The sequence below is a fragment of the Lissotriton helveticus genome, chromosome 1_1 (assembly GCF_964261635.1).
Source record: "Lissotriton helveticus chromosome 1_1, aLisHel1.1, whole genome shotgun sequence".
In the NCBI taxonomy this organism is placed as follows: domain Eukaryota; kingdom Metazoa; phylum Chordata; class Amphibia; order Caudata; family Salamandridae; genus Lissotriton; species Lissotriton helveticus.
This window is the reverse complement of record NC_136057.1, coordinates 1,191,225,468-1,191,245,762: the sequence shown is the minus strand read 5'-3', so window position 1 is coordinate 1,191,245,762 and position 20,295 is coordinate 1,191,225,468. Positions and strand designations below refer to the sequence as shown.

Below are 20,295 nucleotides of genomic sequence, written 5' to 3'. Positions count from 1 at the left end.
CATCAATTTTTCGATAATGTTTCTCTCATTCCGTTTCTGGATTTACAACTACGTTTTAACTTACCTATGTCATATATTACTGAATATGTTATTATTACATCTGCTATTCAATCTCACCTAACATCCCTTTCAATGCCTGACGTTTTACCTTCCCTTGTTCCTACCTCGTCACTGTATCCCTTATTCTCACTTAGTCAACCTAAGGCTGCACTTGTGTATACTTCCCTAATGTCCTTGGTTACTGACCGTCCTAAGTCAATAGTTGAGATTGCATGGGAAAATGACCTTGATATTACTTTCCCCATCTCCCTGTGGGATCGCATTTGGTCCAAACTGTTTAAAGTGTCTCCTGCAGCTCGCATTACTCAATCCCTTCTTTTCCTATATCATAGAGTCCTTCTCACCCCTGTCAGTATTCATAAGTTCTCCCCTACATCTTCCATACTATGCTGGTCGTGTTCTACAGACACTGGATCACTTAAACACATGTTGTATGACTGTTTCCCTGTTTTGTCTTTTTGGCGGCAAATTTGGAAGATATGTATGCGAATATTTTGTTGCTCTATTACGTTATCTTTTCAGAATGTTTTCTTAGGTTCGTTATCATCAGAAGTAGATATTATTTCTTCTTCTGCAAGATTGTTGGACTTGTTTATTTCCCTTGCATTTAAAGTTATTTTATTATGTTGGAAAGATAATTCTAAAATCTCAGTTCAAACTTGGTGGAATTTTGTTTGTGACGAACATAGAATTGCTATCACCTCATCCTCTTCTGTCCCCCTGAAAATCAAATCTGATCTTCTTTGGCTTCCTTTTACTTCTTATCTTTCCTCCAAACAACTCCCCGAGTGAGTTTTTGTGATCCTACTTCTCCACCTTTTCTTCTCTTCTTCTTTCTCTTTCTTCCTCCCCTCTTTTACCCTTCACTTCTTTTTTCCTACTTTGTTTTCATCTTTCTTTTTCTATCCTTCTTTCTTCTTCTTTTTAGACCCTGTTTATTATTGGTATTTTGCTCATCGCATATGTTTTGTAACAGCTTCTTCATCTATGTGCTTTTCCATTTACTTTTGACATATGTGTTGTATTCAACCCAAAATGCAAATAAAAATTTCTTAAACAAAAAAAAGGCTTAACTCTGGCAGTTAGTATTTTCCTAAGAGCTCCCAGTTATTTGAGGTATTCTCACACTTTTCTGTGTCATAAAAAAACTCTGGTCACTTTGCATAATTCAGGATGAAGACCCCATGAGACAACCTTCTCTGTGGAGCACCATACTTGCAGATAACATGAACAGATGTTAGGTTAAAGTTCAGAAAACCCTTCCCCATCTCACAGAGCATAACATGTACAAAAAAACACCACCGTACTTCCTGAAAATACATACCCTCCTACTCTTGTATATGTATGGTGGGAACGCCCTGCTCAATAGCTTCCCAGACTCCGACTGGAACTCATTAGGGCATCCTAATCACCACAGTACGCCTCAGCCAGAGTCTGGAAAAATGTGATCACATCACCCCCATCCAATGTCTATCCTAGCCAGGCCACACCATTTTCAAAACCAACTGCATCATTTTCAAAGCTAACATGACAAGTACCCCCATTTATCTTGCAAATAACTTCACCATCTCTGGCATCTCTTGGCTCACACCCAAGGCAGGACACCATTACATTAAAACACATCTAATACCAAGTGCAAATCAAAGGAAACTTCGAACAAAGGGTCATGTTGTACAACATATTACTCGTCTGTGTAACCCCCTAAACCTTTAATGAAAAATTATACTATGACATTTGGTACCAGGCTGATTATGCTGTTCCCCTGTAGCACTCCACATCTGGGTATGTTGTAGGCAGTTCATGTGAGGCTGATAAAGCTAATAGCACAGTAAAAAAAAGCCAAAAAAGGAGAGAACTTACCGGCTGCCCGGGCTCATCGCCTCCAAGGATTCGGAATCCGAAGCCTGACTCTTGCCTCCGGAGGTGAACATCAATCTCTTTGTATTCTACACCTGGGGCAAAGAAGAAGAACATTCAACATGGCAAATGTGGCAAATGTCACAGTTTTTGTAAGCCCCAGTGGCTAGTTCTCTGGCAGTAAATAATGGGAGCATGGCCTTGATGTGCATACGGCTATAAAAACACAACATGATAAGCACATAGAAGCACAAGAAAGGGAGTGATTTTGAGGATGGTGAGCACCCAGAACAATCTCACAAATTGAACAAGGAAAGTGAATGCCCTGCTAAGAAGATGACTTTTAGAGGCCATTACAATGCATGCATGCTCCAAATTATACTGTAACCCGTGCCCCTGAGTGCCTCAGTAAACCCCTAATAATCGAAGCGACAACACAAAGATGTGTTTTGTTTATAAAATGTATGGGGGACGATTTCTCTCAGTGTTTAGTGCTTGATTTTTGATTTTCACACAATGATTGAAGACATTTGTTAACAGCTGGTGGTGTCGCTCCAAATATTGTATTAATCTGTTTTAAAATTCTTGTCATTTAAATTTGAGTTACCTGTTCCCTAGATTTTCAACTACCATACTTATATGGGCTGCAATGCTATTATTGGAATGCAAACCTATCTTAAATGATCATGCCACAAGCACGCCAAAGGTTAGGACCGGAAGTGGTGTAACCTGATATGAACGTAGGTGCTTCCTAATTGGACCTATTACTGATACATTTGTGATCAAGTACAAATCAGTACTGAGACATTCTAATAAGAATGACAGACAGCAGTTATAGTATGAAATTTTATATAAAGAGTTAATAGGCAAAATACAGATAAGCCATCAATAAATTTAGCAGCAAAAGCATATATTCAAAAGAATAAGTATTCAGAAAAGTTCTATATAAAATCTGGCATACATTTACCTTTTAAAGGTGGGAAGTGGGGTTCTTCGGGGTATAGAGAAATACAAGTCCATTTATAGGACTTTGGACTAAGACTTTCATACATTCTACACAAGTACATGGTTGTCAGGGTATGAACCTATGAGGAATAGGCTAGAGGAACCATTATATTACAAAACACAATCAAGGATTCTCCTGTAGTAGTATTAGATTGGATCTCGTCTTTCATTGCAGTTTATTCAAGTTTACACGTTGATACAGAGTACACAAACAGTCTAAGATGGTTAGAACATCCTTGGTTAACCTAAGTAGTGATGCTCTACCTGTGATCTACTATGTACAGAGTTAAGGAAGCAGAAGGCCCACACCTAAATGAGGGACCATTGACAAGGGAAGGAATCCATTTTGAATGAGCTGTTTTGATAGAAATTGCTTTAGCTTTTCAGAATTAGTGACATGCAATCTGGCAAAAGAACATTTTCAGTCAAGCAGCAAGTGCGTATGATTTATTGCATGTCTTTGACCCCAACAGCAGTGACTCACCAATGCATCATCCTGACCATTGCACTCGACGCCATTTCTTTGTCTGGGCAGATTAACCATTTGTGCTCTAGAGATAGCACTTAGAGGGCCAGAGCCAAGACGAGGGACTAATCCTGGGCAGCATAATAGGCATACTCAATGCAAGGCTCATAGTTGATTAAACGGTGTTGAGATACTAGGGGTGCACACTCAGTTGGGGTGTGGGTAGTACGAGAGGCTAATAATATAGGGAGTCAGAAGGCTTCTCGTAAAGCTGTTACTGCAACTCATCATGGATCTCACAGCTGGGAGCAGCAGAATATCACAATATCCCGGATATCTCATAATTAACACAACACACATCCTCTGAGAGCAAAGCTGTACAGTAATAGAAGCGACTCTGAGTGGGATTCAAGTACTGCAGTTTTCAGGGTTATGTTTGTGGGCATTCATTTGACACAAGGGATGACATTAAGCATTTCAATTAAGTTTCTTGACTCGACTTCTATGTTTTAATTAAAAGAGTGGTCGGAGCTCTATTATCGCGGGTTTGCAGAGATGCGTGGCTATTGTCTTAATGCTAAAGACACTGTCTTTGCCGGAGAAGAAGAAAATGGAGGAAGAAAGGAAAAGGAATTCAGGCAGGTGTTTTCTTTCATTCTGCCCTCCTCCTCTGATATACACATTGTGAAATGAAATGTTATTGGTACGTGCAAAGGCTATAGCCTCAGATGAATTTTAGTGCCATGTTAAACACAGCTACAGTCTAGTAAGAGACGGAGATTAATTCAGTTAAGCAGTCATGAAGTCCTTACTTCGATGTCGAATTGTAATTTTGCATGAATTTCAAACATTATTGGCAACACCTTTTGGATCATCAGTCTATTAATCTTTTACATTTTTTGCATAGCTTTTCCAAACTACAAATACTCTCAAAGTAAAAATGCTTCCCATGTGGAGAAAAAAAGAATGCAGAAGAGCTTTGTGAAATTTCAAAAATATACTAAAACTATGCTCACTGATTTTCCAACAGACCATACACTTTGAACATTACAAAAATCTGAAACTATTGTGAGTGAATCAAGTAAAATATTGTAAATCTCACCTCGGCGCATGATAGGTAATACACCCAACTGGGCCAATTTCCCAACTGAACAGAACAATCTTGTGGGCCCTCTGATATCAGGATCCTCCCTGATGTCTCTCTACAAGCCTGCTTCTCATGGGAGACCCACATCCACCAGGGCCGTGAAGGACCTTCCTTTTCTATGGATGGTCCCCTTCCTGCAGGCCCAGGCAGACTCCTTTCTCTCTCACAGCAGGCATGTTACCAGGCATTTTAGGGCAGGAGCACAGCTCCAAACTTCAGATGATGTCCCCTCACCTCTAGGAGAGTGACCGTCAGGCAGTCACCAGCTGTAGTTACAAAGAAGTCATTTGAGTGCTCTGTGGAGTGCTACCTTCTTTGGTCATAAAGACCTTAAAAATAAATCACTGTGGGTTGTTTTGTGTCAACGTCTAGGCCCGGTGTGATCTGGGATGTGGACCCATTGTCTCAAACTGTAGAACTGATTTGGGGCAGTTGTTCTTTCAAGTGTCCTTTCAAGGTTGGTTTCTAGAAAGAACAATTGTGTAGAGTGAGACTTCTCACCACAGGTAGCACTGGGGCTGTATCCATCCTGAACACCCATAACAGAGGCACATATGAGGTGCGTGGTTTCTGCTTATCGATGTCATCAGCCTGATTGTAGGAATAATCAGTGAAAAATAAAAGGGCAGTCCTCACTTTGTGACTTCATCATCTTTCACAATAGAATCTGTGGCCCCACCCCTCAAGCCTACTGTCCAGAAAATGGCAATGCTCAGGAAGACAATTCAGCAGCTTCTTTCTAACCGAAAGGGTCACAGAATTTCTAAAGGCATCCCTGTCGCCATTTATCACTTCAGTGTCTGGAGCTCCTCCCTCCAGCGACAGGAATGTAAGCAATACACTTCCACTTCCTGGAGCTCAGTCCTTACTCTCGATCTTTTGCTTGGCTACTCTAGGCAAAATAGATTCCCCTGCCCTCCTCAACAACTCTAGCTAACTCACACAATGCATATATTACACTTGCTATACACACAAACACATTTAACATACACTCAAGATTTCAATGTAAAGCACTGAGCATTCACATAGAAGTGGAACTTTACACAAATGGTCCTATGGACTTAAATCCAAGGGACCCAGCTAAAAAGGTCTTACCCACGGCATGCTGCCACTCATGACAACAATAGTAATCTACTATCTGTACTGATGCCCTGCTTGATGTGTCCCTCCAAGTCTTCTCGTAGTCAAGGACAGACCTAGGTCTCCGCACAAATTCTTAGATTAGAGTGACACAAGTACCAAAATAAAAAAGTAAGGATACCAGATATACACTCAGTTCAACACTCAAGGCAGGTAAACTAGGCCGAATACCATGCATGGGACATTCCAGTCTCAAACCCCAAATAAAGCACAGATGATCCATAGCAAAGACCATTTCACACAACACTGAAGGCACGACCTGACTCCCATTACAGGAGATAGGAATAGACAAAGGCACCTGTATAATGGAAAGTACTTTTTTTGGGAAACATTGTACCATGGTGTGTGCTGTATTTAGTGGTGACAATGAGCCATGCCCTTCTCAATGAGGCTCTGATCTATCAGTAGAATAAAGGATAATCTGTGTGTTATGTAATACGTTCTGACTCTGTCACCTGAAAGGAGCATTTAGAAGAGAGGGTTGAGCAGAACTGTCACAACTATTTTGGTGCTGTTTCTGGTGTATATTCTTTCTAGTAACTGCATGTAACAAGAGTGGTAGCTAAAAGCTACCTAGAGTGCGGTCAATATTCACACATTGTGCTTCAGAATTCTAGACTAGTGATGAGGTAAACGGTCAATCAAAATGAAAAGAGTTACAAATAACTCAACCCATGCCTGTTTCAATTAAGCAGTTAGATTCCAAAAGTTAGAGAAAGCAGGCACCTAGCTGGTACCATTTTGGAAATGTTGATCTCAAAAATGTTTTTTAAAAAGTTGATGTTAGAAATTGGTTTTCTGGTTGGCTAGGGTATGTGCCTAAGCCAGGCAGAGCCTACCACTCTAGACAGGGTCAGCGCACCCCCTTGGTAGCTTAGCAGAGCAGTCAGGCTTATCCCAGGAACAATGTGTAAAGTGTCTGCGCAACACACACCCACCAGTGACACACTAGGCACCCCACAAAAAGAGATTCCACACAAAGTTACATAAAAATATCCTTTGTATTATGCCGATAAACACCTTAGACCACAATCACATGCATCACTTTGCCTACTAGGCAACTGTCAAGTCATCACATAGAAAATAAATCACTTTGCCAACCAGGCTATTGTCATAACATCTCAAGTTAGTGTAATCAAGTACATACTTACAGGTTGCACATGTCACCAAAACACATCACGGTACATCATATGCAGGTCCTGAACTGATATTCGCCATCCTCTCATTGCAAGGTATAAAACAACATAACCCACAATATCAGGCTATGAAATGCAGCGCTTAGGTTAGGCATAACACACACATCGCCAAACATAAATCACAAGAAATCCTCATAATTGTGTAATTATCCCATAAATATAGCGCACTTGCGATTCCCTTACATGTTATACAGTAATTGCCACAACACCGAGTTTGCAGGAACGCCTTCACCTCTACTTCTTAAATAACGGTAATCCCAGTGATGGTCTCTAAAAGTGGAGAGGGGGCCCCTTCCCGGGCTCGTACTGCAATGCCACCAAAGAACACATGCTCCCAGGAACGTGATCCACACAGGCAGCTGCCCGCGATTGTGCAGAGCAGCTACTGAAACAAATGCAGTGTTTTTTTTAGAACAAAAACACGTGGGGGCATTCTTGCAGGCTTTATCCCACACAGCCCAAATCACAGGAAGAGTGCTCCTATTCTGGCCCGTAACAGGGGTGGTGCATTGGGGCACAAACCACAGAATCCATACGGAAGCCTCATGGATTCCTCGCAGCATTTTGGATTTGTCAATTGGTATAGGCGACCAACACAAAGGTGTACTGCGCGGTCTCAAGTCCACTTGGGCCCGATGCTGGGACAAACCTTTCCACGAACAGGCAACCCACTATCGACCTCGTTGGGCTGCTGGTGTCAGGGAAGAGATCCAGCGATGGTAGGTACAGCGCTGACCTCAGTGCAGGGCTCGACTGGGTACAGGAGCGTCCCCTGACAGATTGCTGCTCAACCACCCTGCGAGCGGGAGGGTGGGAAGGGTGGGAGTTTGCTAGTAAGAAGCACAGCTCCTGCTTTTGTTATATGGGGCCAATATTGCAGCACTGCTGCGAAACCTGCCATAGGACAAACCTGGGCCCCATAGCCACAAAACTGCCCCCACCCCTCTGAACCACCAAGGCAACACCTGGTGCCCCCTACGGCCAGCCTCTGTGGGTCTCAGTGCAGCTCTGGTCTCCATAGCAACATGGCTAAGATGATGGATTAGGGAGGCAGAGCCCGGGGCAATGAATCTGGTTATTGCCTCCCGTGGTGCTGTGCATCAATAGAGACAATGGCTTGTTTGCCAGCTACCTCCTGCAGCCACTAACATACTTCTCCCCAGCCACGCTACTGCAGGGGAGAACAATGCTCCACTTCGCAAGCTCGTGGCCACGATTGAAGCGCTCACATGTGCAGATGAAGGAGGAATGAATAACACACGCTGTCGCAAAAATTGTAAGTGCTCCACATGCTTAGGTTCAGGGCCAAGAGCCCAAAGGAATAAAGCACTCCCCAGGCGCTAAGTTGGTGATCAACAGGTGAAGCGCTTCTCACATGCTCTGAAGGTATCAAGCGCTCATCATGCGCTCTGCTGGCAAGGACAAGGGGCATAAGCAGCACTCCTTGGAGAGCACTCGGGGCATCCAAGCAAGAGGGCAGGCAGTAGTCCAGCATACAGGGTTCTTTTTGGCATGTCAGCATAATAAGCAAAGGCTCATGGTGGTCCCTCCTGGCAGCATCAAAGCTCCTCCTGGCAATGTGAAGTTTGTAGAGCCAGCAGTATCTGGTTACAAGTCCACACAGTGTCTAAAATCAAGGGGTCACAGCCCCAGTACTTATACCCATGAAGTCTTTGTTCTGGTGGCACTTCAAACGACTTTAGAAGTGAACAACACTCCCATTCAAGCCCAGCCCTGGCTCTAGACACACTACAGGAGGCGGAGACAGCATTGTGAAAGGCAGGCACAGTCCTATTCAGGTGCAGGTGAAACTCCTTCCACCACTCTAAAAGCAGACCAGGCCTATTCAGCATAACTATTAGTCACCCAGGGAAGGCTGGACGCACATTAACCCCCCTTTTCACTGTCTACGGTGAATACACATCTCCAGGCCTGTCAATCAAAAAACAGACAGTGAATACACAACCAGGCAGGGCTCAAAGAGACATAATCACAAAGAAATGCCCACTTCTAAAAGTGGCATATCTAACATAGTAATAACAAATCCGCTTTCACCAATAAGCAGGATTTATCACCAGTACTCCAAACATACCAAACATGGCCTGCTACCCCTTTCAAATCAGAAATTACCACTGATACGCATATCACGGAATTCCCATTGTAAACCTATGAGAGGAGCAGCCTCGCAGCAGTGAGAAGCCAAATAGGCTTTGTCACTACCAGGACATGCCACACAACAAAGGCACATGTACTAACGTTTACCTACATAACATGCTGCCCATAGGGCTACCCAGGGCCTACCTTAAGGGTGACCTATATGTAGTAAAAGGGGAGTTTCAGATCTGGCAAATATTTTAAATGCCGCATGACTGTGGCAGTAAACTGTTCACTCAGGCCCTGCAGCATCAGATGCCTAAGGCAGGTTTGAAAGGCTACCTTCGTGGGTGGAGCAAGCATCACTGCTGGCCCACTAGTAGCCTTTAATTTACAGGCCCTGGGTATGTAGGATACTACTGTTTATTTGACTTACAGGTACATTAAATATGCTAAACAGGTGTAGACCAATCTTACCAAGTTTACATGAGAGAACACATGCACTTTAGCACTGATCAGCAGAGGTAAAGTGCCCAGAGTCATAAAACCAACACAACAGGTCAGAGAAAATACAAGAGGAAGGCAAAAGGTTCTGAGATAACCCTGCAAAAACGGTCAGGTTCAACAGTTGATCACAAAACAGACTGGCTCACTGTTGCTGGCATGAACTCGCCCTCTGGCAATAGCAAGTAGTTCTCATGTTGGACCCCATGCAATAGGCAGAGAGGTCATCTATATTGAGGTCGTCACTGCATGGCTAGAAGATGTTTATGGAAGACAATTTGAAAGCAATCTGCATGGTGGTTGTTTAAGACAAGAAATTATGCATTGACTACGAAGTAGAATATTAGCAAGAGAGCTAGTTGTGTTGGAGAGTTCACAACGGAACTGACTGGCACACTTTAACTATCTACTGCTGTTCTGAAAGCTTTAGTCTTGGGCATCATCAGGGTGTGTGTGAATTGCACAAGAGACATGTCTGTGCAGAGTTAATGCTGGCATGTGATTACATTTCAATTCTCATTTCAGGGAGCAGAGATCATTGGACTTGTGAGGCTTGCAGTGTTTACATTGTTCTTTGTTTCATTGGGAAATGGATGAGTCTTGCATCCTGTGCTTAGTGTATGTGGTTTTGCATTTCCAGATCTAGGAGTGTTCACTCCAGTAGAATACAGGACCGATACAACTCATAAGTTAGATTTATCAAGCCACGCAATATGCTATGCATGCTATGCAATGTTTATTTCTCCTCGTTTTTCCCACTTGCAGCTCACATAAAAAGGGGAAAATGCCTCAAGAGATTGTTTTTGCACAGAAAGGTGCCCCTTCCTGCACAAAAACAATCCTGCATGCAATGGAGGCAACCTTGCACAATTGTGCAAGGGTGCATTGGGGCTAGGCAGCCTGTTGTGCGCCAGCGCTGGGAAAAGACAGGTATGCACTGTATTATGTTAAATACTGCTCATTCCTGACCTTTCTCAGCTACACAGTGCAGTAAGGTGGCTTGCTGCGTGACGTCTTGATAAACTTGCACCTAAATGTTTAAAGATACCATACATACTACTTCCATAATTAGACTTTTACTATTCTACTCAAATTTGCCTTCAATGGGATATTACCCCCTCATTTCTTAGAATGAAAAGGCCTGACTGTGGGCATCTATAATTCATAATTTTCAAGGTAAATCAAGGTTTCTAAAACAAAGAGCTATAAGCTCTTTAAGAAGTAGCTGCACAATATAAGTCTTCAGCGAAAAGAAAGTTGGAACTGTTTAAGAATTATTAAAGTCACCATAAGTTACAAGGAAACTATAATTTCTAGAAGCTAAAAAATTGCCTGTTCCTTATGATAAACTGGACCTTAGCCAAAAGCACAGAAAAAAAGATGTAAAAACAAGTTTTCTTAAATACTTGCAAACAGGATTGGTACATAGTCTATTTCGTACTTCCTGTCTTCCAAATGCCTGTGACATTCTTCAGAGGTTTCACAGCAGGCGGTTGTGCCACCTAAACCCGAATACAGTGTAAGGGAATATCGCAGTCCAAACGCTGACAAACGAGAACGCATAGTGAGAGCTAGCGAGGATGGGAACTTTTCAGACAGTGCCTGGTGAATAGTTAACAGGGGCTGCTTTTCAAAAGTACAGCCACACATCTGCTGCCTATACCTCAAGGTATTTAAACATGCAGACATTACCACGAGCAGATGTACTTTAGAATGATATGCAGGCCAATTCTGCTGAGGAATGTCCGACCTCCTCATTCCTTTCGTACTTGTGTTTAAACATGTACGAACTGTGACAAGGGGATGTGCGTTTAAAAATGCATAAGCTACAATTGTACTGGCTGAAATATTGTATTATGGTTCTGCTGCGGGGACTAAGAGCATTTTTATTGGGCTACCTAGAGAATACATACTGTAGTCTTCCGGCACTGTGCAAATATAGTGTACACAAAGATCTAGCTTCGATGTTCAGCAAATACTCATAACAATGTGGTTATAGTATCTTAGCGTGGTTTATAGCACTTTGCAAAGAAACAAAGTTACTGTTGTGATTATTCTTGAAAGTAGAATGTAACTATGCAATAATGACAGTCAGCATCTGGGCATTCAACGTATGTCAGTTGCTCACTAGACACTGATGAGGTGGGACGTGTTGGCCCTTACTTGTAGCTATGAATAAAGTACACCTTCTACAATTTATTGCCCGGATTTTTACAGCAATATGGCGACGATTTAAACAAACCTGATGTACGGTGTGATATGCATGGTAAAGGTCTCACTGGGTCTCCTCGATCGTCAAGGACTGGAGACTGGATAATTGTAGGCAGTAATTAAGGGTGGTGATTGGGCCAACACCAATGTTGCGATAAGGGAGCACTATGTAAATGTGGTAATGTCAGACGGGGTTATTTTTGACACATCAAAGGTACTTTCAAAGACAGCTACTGATGGCGTCAGGTTGAACTCGCAAGCGTGCAGCCAGCGCCATGCCGCATGCATCCTATCAGGGCCGGGAACTGGGAACGGCAACGAGCCCTGGCAGATTGCTGCTCGACAGGCCCTGGTGGGGGGCATGCTAGCAAGAAGCACCACTCCCACTATTGTATAGAGTGCAGAAATTGCAGTATTGCTGCAAAACCGCCCCCCCCCCACGGGCAGAAATGCCCGGTGCCCGCTATGGCCAGTCCAACCCTACATCCTACGCTGCCATTTCTCCTTGACTCAGAATTCAGTTTACGCTCCAGCTGTGGGTCAAATTGACACATCATCGAGTTTGAACACAGTATACGTGCCGCCATTTTCCTTTCACTGATTCAGTTAATGCTCCAGTATTTCAGGGTATTGGCACATCATCTCATTAGCCACAAAGCACATCTTGCTTTTTCTGGATCGCGCCGCTTTCACCAGTATGAAGTAGTGATAGTGCATTGGTTACATAAGGGAGAAACAAAGCACTGTCACGTTACAGTCCCTAGTGTGAGGAATTGCAGGCGCTCGCCGATTTGAGAGGTGTGTAGCACTTTGGCCATTGGGTGCAGCACGGCGTACACAGTGAAGTATGTTTCCTGCTCAACAATCTTGGGGGAACTTTTGAAGCACTAACAGGTGGTTTGTATCAAGCTTGTTTAGCTTGGCAGTTCCTTTGTTTTGGCATCAATACATGGTGGTGTGTAACATAACATAGTGGGGACTAAGGGAATTGCATTGTTATTCGCAAGCACACATGCATTGGTGGTTGGAGCAATACTTGGATTGTTCAATTTCATCCTGCGCAGCTTGTGGTTAATTGTTTCCTCAGTATTTGGTGTGTGTAAATGTTAGCATGTGTGCATCACACACTTGTTCGCTGACACCACAGCATCTATTCTTAACAGGTACAGAAGACCCACCTATTTAGTGGATTGAATGGAAACAATATTTTTTAATCATATTGACATGATTGAAAATGAAGAACTGTCACAAACAAAAAAGAGAAAAATGCTTCTCCATTCTCTAGGGCCTCAAGGGATTATTGGGTGTAATGCGATGGAAAAGAAACCCCATAGGGCTAGTGAATCTGATGTGTTTCAAAATACCCTAGAGGATTTAGTCAAATATTACTCTACATCGGTTTGCATAGTAATAGTCATGCACAATTCTTTTAGGAGGAAGCAGAACAAATAAGAACCTATAGAACAGTATGAATCTGCCTTTAAAAAAACTGGCACTCACCTGTAGGTTTGGTGCTTTGTATGAGGAGTTGGTGAGCGACCAAATAATCATGCATGTGAACTATGAACATGTTTGGGAGATATTATGGATTTATGGTGAGGTGTATCTCGGTGAGGTGGTTGCAGTGGTTAAGAAGGCAGAAACTTCTAATAAATGTGCAAAAGTGGCAGTGACGTAACAAAAAGATGACCATAAAGAAATGGTTTGCAAGGTCAAGCAAAATAAAAGAAAGGAAGTATGGGGTCAGGAAGATGCAAAGAACAATTAATCGAAATAGGAGTAAAATAAAAAGAAGCAAAAGAGATGCTATGGATGTGGCAGTAAGGACCACTTAGATCATAGTAGGAAATGCCGAGCTCATAATCAAAAATGCAGTGAAAGTGATATTGTTGGGCACTTCGCTAAAGTATGTAGGAAGAGTACGCTTAATAGAAAAGTAGGCGTGGTCCGAGATGGGTCTGAATCTGAATCAGACTCACTGTCAAATAATTAAACTGAAGAGATTTCCTTTAGCCAGAATGAGTGTGTCCTAGAAATTGTGGAGGAAATCGGCTGTGTGAATTTCCTTTCAAAACAGTCCAAGAATAAACTGGTCTGTAATGTCAAGTTGGTTAGGGTGGAGATACTCATAGTTGTGGATTCTTGTTCCCCATACACTATCATGGATAAACATGTGTGGGAGGAAAAGTTTGCTGGTGTTTTGGGTAAAACCTTAAACCCATTGGATGTCAATTCCAAAAGCTTTACAGGGGAACCCATCTCTATGGTTGGCTAACGGAGGTTAACTTTTGAACTTAAGGGGAGGAGTACTGTTACTAAACTCTGTGTTGCAGAAAATGGTCCATCTTTTCTAGGCTGGGTTGACCAAAGAGCTTTAGACATCATTTTTAGACCAGAATAGTGAGGATAAAGTCCTTATCACTAAGTGAGGTCGCAGCGATAGTACTGAATTTAAGAGCAGGTTCCCAGATGTATCTTCTGGGAAAATTAGAGCCCCAAAATGGTTCTCCCATACAACAATACTGAAACATGATGCTTTTCCTAAGGTGCACACATTTAGAGCGCTTCCTTGGATAGTGAGGAAGGAAGTTGACCAGAAGATAGAAAGGTTACTTAAAGAGGAAGCAATTGAACAGGTTGATTCTGCTGGGTGGATTGCCACGATAGTCATTGTGAGAATTTGAAGAGCAATATAGTGGTGGAGAGGTTTCCTTTACCCAAAATAAATGAAATGATGACACACAGCAAGGGAATGAAGTGGTTCACGTCGATTGACATGTCTTCGGTGTATCATCAAATCAGGTTACACAAGGATAGTAAGAATTTAACAGGTTCCATGACACCATCAGGTTGCTTCCGCTGTATAAGTATGTCCTTCAGACTCACTTTGGCGGAAGCTGTATTCCAGAATTTAATGCACAAATTATTTAAGGATTTAACTGCCACTATTTTTTTCCAGGATAATATATTTATTATGGTAAGAGTGAGGGACAACGTGATGCTATAGTGAACATGGTATTGCAGGTTTTGCAGGATCATGTGTTAACGCTGAATTCACAAAATGTAAATTCAAAGTAAAAGGCTTGAATTATCTTGGTCACAAGATGACAGCTGATGGCATAAAGCCTGATGTAGAACTCTTATGTGCTGTCAAGGAAGCTCCTTCTCACACTAATAAAGGCAAACTTTGGTCTTTCTCCTTGTTTGGGCCGCCAAGTTTTATGCTAAATTTCTCGACAATTGTTCAGAAAAGACGCACATCTTGCACCAGTTATAATAAAAACTAGGTGAAATTTGTTTGGAGAAGTGAGATAGAATCCAAGTTTGAGTGTATAAAGAGGAACATTTTCTGGGTGAAGAATTTACATGTTTTTGACCTAAACCTAAAGTGTATTATCACTACAGATGCCAGCAACGGAGGCATGGGTGCTGTGTTGAGTCAAAGAGATGACAAAGGTATTGAGTACATGGTGGATTTTGCATCAAGAGCATTGTCACCTTCCACAGAAAGGTACTTTGCTATTGAAAAGGAGACGTTGACAATTGTTTGGGGTTTAGAATATTTTAAGAATTTCATTTGGGGGTATGAAATCGAGATAAGGTGTGACCACAAACCTTCAGTGAATGTTCTGACTCCAGAGGGTCTACTTAATGGCACTCTAAGGATAGTGAGAATGTCTGTGAGATTAATGGACTTTGGTACAATTTATTTTATCTTCCTGGTATTAAAAACAAGGTGGCTGATTGTTTGAGCAGGTTACCACTACCATTGGAAGACATTTCCAAGGGAAGCTGCAAAGAAGTGAGTGTAAGATGTACGTGTGGAGAAGATGAATGCTGTTACTAAAGAAGAATGGAAGAAAGCCTGTGAAGATGATCTTACATTGGTAGACGTAAAACAATTTGTGGTGGAAGGTTGGCCGGACAAGAAACTTTTGAAAGCAGAATATAAAATTTTCTTGGAGATACATAAGGAATTGACAGGGACAAATGCAAATATTTTGAGAGGTGTAAGGGTTGTGTCGCCCAAAAATACTGTGCCATGATGGACACTTGGACACAGTGAAAAGCAAAAAGAAGATCAAAACTAGTTACTGGTGGCCGGCGATGGATGTGGAAATTGAAAGGAATGTCGGAGAATGTAATTTGTGTGAAGGAGCTGACAAGTCTCAAGTGGTCTTGAGACCAGCTTTTTATCCTGTATCGTGTCCTGACATGCTGTGGGAAACTTTTGGTGCAGACATTACGGGCCCAGTGTATGAAGAACACAGTATACTTGGCACGTATAGTAGCCATGGACTACTTTTATAAATGGGCAGAGGTGGTATTTATGTGTAATGCAAATGCCCAATCAGTGGTGACATTCCTGGATGATATTTTCCAGAGGGAGGGACTTCCCAAGCGAGTTGTGTCAGATAATGGAGTACAGGTCAAGCTTTAATCCATTATGGAGTTCTTACTGCGCAACGGGGTTGAACAGAAATTAACTTCCTTATATCATCCCAACGGCAATGGAAAAATTGAGAGGTTAAATAGAGTGATTAAGGGATCATTGCAGATAGTTAAGAGTAGGAAGTTTGATTGGAAGGTGAGTATAAAAAGGACTATCTGGATGAATTGTACTACCCCGACTGTTACGGGGTTTAGCCCATATCATGAAGGGTAGAGTTCCCTACATGAAAGATAATCATGGATGGCGAATCAATTTGAGATTGTTGCATTGGTCTCCTGTTCAGGTATGAGGAAAATACGTTGGAAGCTCAGAGGACTTGCAAAACATACTGAGACTTCAAGAAGGGTGCCAGTGAGTGTAAGATTAAGGAGCGTGACATGGTTTGAGTGAATTTACCTTTTAAGGTCAGGAAAGGAGACTCCAGGTTTTCAAACCCTTTGAAGGTTTTGGAGATTTTCACAAATTCTGCAAGGTTGAGTGATGGTAAGGCTTGACACGTTAGCTGGTTTGTGAAAAGTAAAAAGGAAAGTGATGAGAAAGAAATAGATTTGAAGAAGCATTACTGGCTAGATGAATTCTGGATGTCTGGAAGGGTTGGTGCGTTTAGTAAACCAGACGGTCTTCAAGTTGAGAATGGTGGTTGTGTTGATGAGAATTTTGCAGGTGGTGAAGAGGTTGATGGTGGTGGTGTTGTTGAGGGGGTGAAGTTGTGGATGGTAAAGCCAGGATTTTCATTTGAATAGCAGGTACGGAAGAGGAACCAAACGATCTGCATACTGGCAAAATTATATCAGTTGAATGTATACCTGTATATTTGTGTTATTTCCTGTATTTTTATTAAGCATTTATCCATTTAAGTTTTTAAGTATTTTGTATTTTTAACCTGTGCTATTGTGCTGTTATTTCCTGTGTTATTGTATTATGTATTTGTTTACTTAAGTTGTGTTATTAATGTATTCAATTTGTGTTAGAGGGAAGATGGGTTGTGTTAATTCTTGAAAGTATAATGTAGCTATGTAATAATGAAAGGGAACACCTGGGCATTCCACAGATGCGGGTAGTTTACTGGATGCTGATGAGGTGGGATGTGTTGGGCCTTACTTATAGTTACAAATAAACTACACCTACTACAATTTATTGCCTGGATTCTTGCAACAGTTACATTTTAAAACAAAGACTGGCAAACCCAATAGGCCTGGCATTCATGTGATAACGTGTGCACCGTTAGATCAGTAGAACGAAAAACATCAGAGGAAACAAGGAGGAGGAGCAGAGAGGGATATAGTTGTAAAATAGTTTCCCTTGTAGTTCAATGCAAGTGCTCAAGTGATGGCAGAAGGATACACCCAAACCGCCAACAGCATTATGTGAGGGATTAATATTTCACTGAGCCTAAATCAAGACGTGAATGACAAACTCACAAACCAGTGGCTGAAAGAGGCTGTTCGATGGAAGATAGTGGTTACAATGGGCAGTCTCAAATTCCACTCTTTGACTATATCCTAGTGATAGGTCTGATTGACAGCTGCACTGTGAAAATCCAGACATAACAATGCAGGACAATAGGAAGTATAAAACCACTAATGAGTGAGTACAGAATGAATGGATAACGCTAGACAGGAGAAGGAGGAAAAAAAGAGGTTCATATAAAAGCACTACTTTGATTAGTAGATATCTGCTTTCCGCAGGATAATTGCAATAACATAGGAGATATGCCACAGAGAAGTTGGTGCATTGTTCAGTCCTTCTAAAAATGGTGGAAAATTCTGCTTCACCAGTGAAGTTCACAGATTTTGCCCACTCTGAGCTACGCAAGTATCGTGGAGTTCTGGCAAAACTTGGCCAAGCGCGTGTGCTGGAAGTTTTTCTCGTGTGCAACTCACCTACATTAATTTGGCAAGCAAGAATTTGTATCCCCTAATATGATCTTCGGGCTCTAGAATGCCAGTGAGATTTTCTTTGTGTGGGTGGTCACTGCAGTTCGTCCCTGTTCGTGTTGAGAGTGCTGCTACTCGAGTGGAAAATCTACTCAAGCAACAGGAAGAAGCAGTCCCCTCTGGTGCACTGCATGGTGCTGTTAGCACTAATTTAACAGTATGGAAGAAGATCCCAACACTAAAAATCAGCGCAAATATCACAGCATGACGAATTCTGCATGCTCACAGAATCTCGCAGAGTTCTATGTAACTCTGCAGAATTCCATGGAGTAAAGTAAAATGCCACAAGCTCGGCCCACCCCTACTAAACATATTTGATGCTCGTTAGAGAATTTTGGCATCTAGCTTGACCAAAGAATATTCCAACATTTAGAAATCAATGGAGTTAATACCCAAAATATTAAGGGATGGGCATATCAATGTGGAAGTTTTGTTAATGGAGAATCCACCAGTGCAGCCATGGATTAGTCAGATCAGAGGGAAGGACTTAGAGACAGTGAATCCTTGTTGGAAATGGGTCTGCAATGGGGAAGGTTTAGAAGGAGTAAAACACACATCACATTCTTATTGATGCTGCTATGCATGTTCTATCTGTGAGCCAGACAATCTGTTTTCAGGATGTAGAACGTTATTTATTTATTTGGGGGTTTTGTAATGCACTCAACATCATCTCGGGTGCTGGTAGGTGCAGAAACACTGGGGGAAAAGCAGCAATGGATAGTATGCAGGTGAAGCAGAAACTGCTCAAGTAAAATGAGATCCTCCGATTTAAGAATAATATTGTCTCAGATGATGGAAAAGACTAGTCAGTGAGGTCAGTGTGATTAAAGGCCAGTCTGACCCCCCTGACTGACTGGAGTAGTGAAAGTTGTTTGATGGTTCAGATATTAAGTTGGCTGATGTCAGGAAGGGCAGGAAAATAATGGAAGAGAACAGGTGAGTCTTAGATATATTCTCAATTATAAGACGTCTCTTATTGATCTCAGTTGCTGAAGGATGCAATTTTAAAGGAATGTGCCATGTATGGGGAGGGATCTTCTGCCATTTTTTAAATGTGTGCTTTGGGGAAAGTGCAGGTGGAAAGTTTTGAGAAGAGGATTGCAAGCCCTTAAGAGGATGAAAAGCCTGAAAAGGTTTAAGGCCTGATTTAAAGTTTGAAGTATGGGTCACTCCATCCGAAATCTGCCAAGTCTGAGATGAAGTAACCCATCCACCAAATTTGATATCAGTCCCTTAGTCAGGTAAGGAGGTTGGGTATGACACTGTGTTGGATATTGGATTAAAGGCCACCAATTGAAAACCTATACCACATCAGAGTTCCCAGATATTTGGGGAATTTATTTTTTCTGATTACAAAGATCCATTAGCCTGAAAGGACATGGAAACCTTATGACAAAATGTGGCTCCGACATAGTCATCCTCTACCAGCTTGAATGACCATTACTTAGACATACATCTCAGTCAGTCTCAGGGTTCAGTGAGATGCAGCAGTTTTCGGTGTGTAAATCTAAGTGGTGGGCATTCACATGGGCATGGTTCATAAGAAAGATCTGTCCAGACGCTCAGTAGTAGTAGCACTGGTAGCACATTCTTTTCACCCAGATGTTAGGTGAATATATTTCCCTTTTATTATGTGGAGTAGAGCGTTGCCTTTCCCACCTCTGATTATTATGAAAGCAGTCAACATGGAACTCAGAATGTAGTACATGTAAGAGTGAATGTTTAAGGGACAAACTTAGGGATCATTTAAAGAGAGAATATCTACTCCTTTTTAATATTTAACTTCCATGAACTAATATTTCAGGATCGACTGGTTTGAGAGAACTCTACCTTAGCTTTCTTCTGATTAGTTTATGAGGAAGCCACATTAGAAATTAAGATTAGGCAGTTTTGCCACCTCACGTTTGAGGGGTATTTAAAAGTAGATAGAAAATGTTTTGTCTGTGTGAGGGAAATGTACAAGATATTCGGTTACATATAAACATTGATTACCCTCTAGTTAAAATAAACATAGGGAAGTCTTATTTGAAAGTTATGATAAACGTGGACGAGGACCATGATACCTATACACCTATATGTGTGTTAGGAGAGCCTTACAATGATAATTTTCTTCAAATGCTTGACTCTGTCATGTAAAATTAGCCTAATTACATGATAAGAATTAGATGGATTGTATCATTAATTTGATGTATGTAGCTATGGGGTGTTATGAGATAATGCATTTT

At 41.8% G+C, this 20,295-nt stretch overlaps 1 protein-coding gene across 3 annotated transcripts in view; it reads right to left on the bottom strand.

Moving 5' to 3' along the window:
• MAGI2 (membrane associated guanylate kinase, WW and PDZ domain containing 2) overlaps nucleotides 1-20,295 on the bottom strand; it is a 2,996,284-nt gene that overhangs the window by 262,805 nt on the left and 2,713,184 nt on the right. For all 3 annotated transcript variants that reach the window (XM_078679471.1, XM_078679479.1, XM_078679488.1), the window contains one exon: nucleotides 1,921-2,012. In XM_078679471.1, coding sequence (XP_078535597.1) covers nucleotides 1,921-2,012 — 92 coding nt within the window. The remainder of the gene's footprint in view (nucleotides 1-1,920; nucleotides 2,013-20,295) is intronic.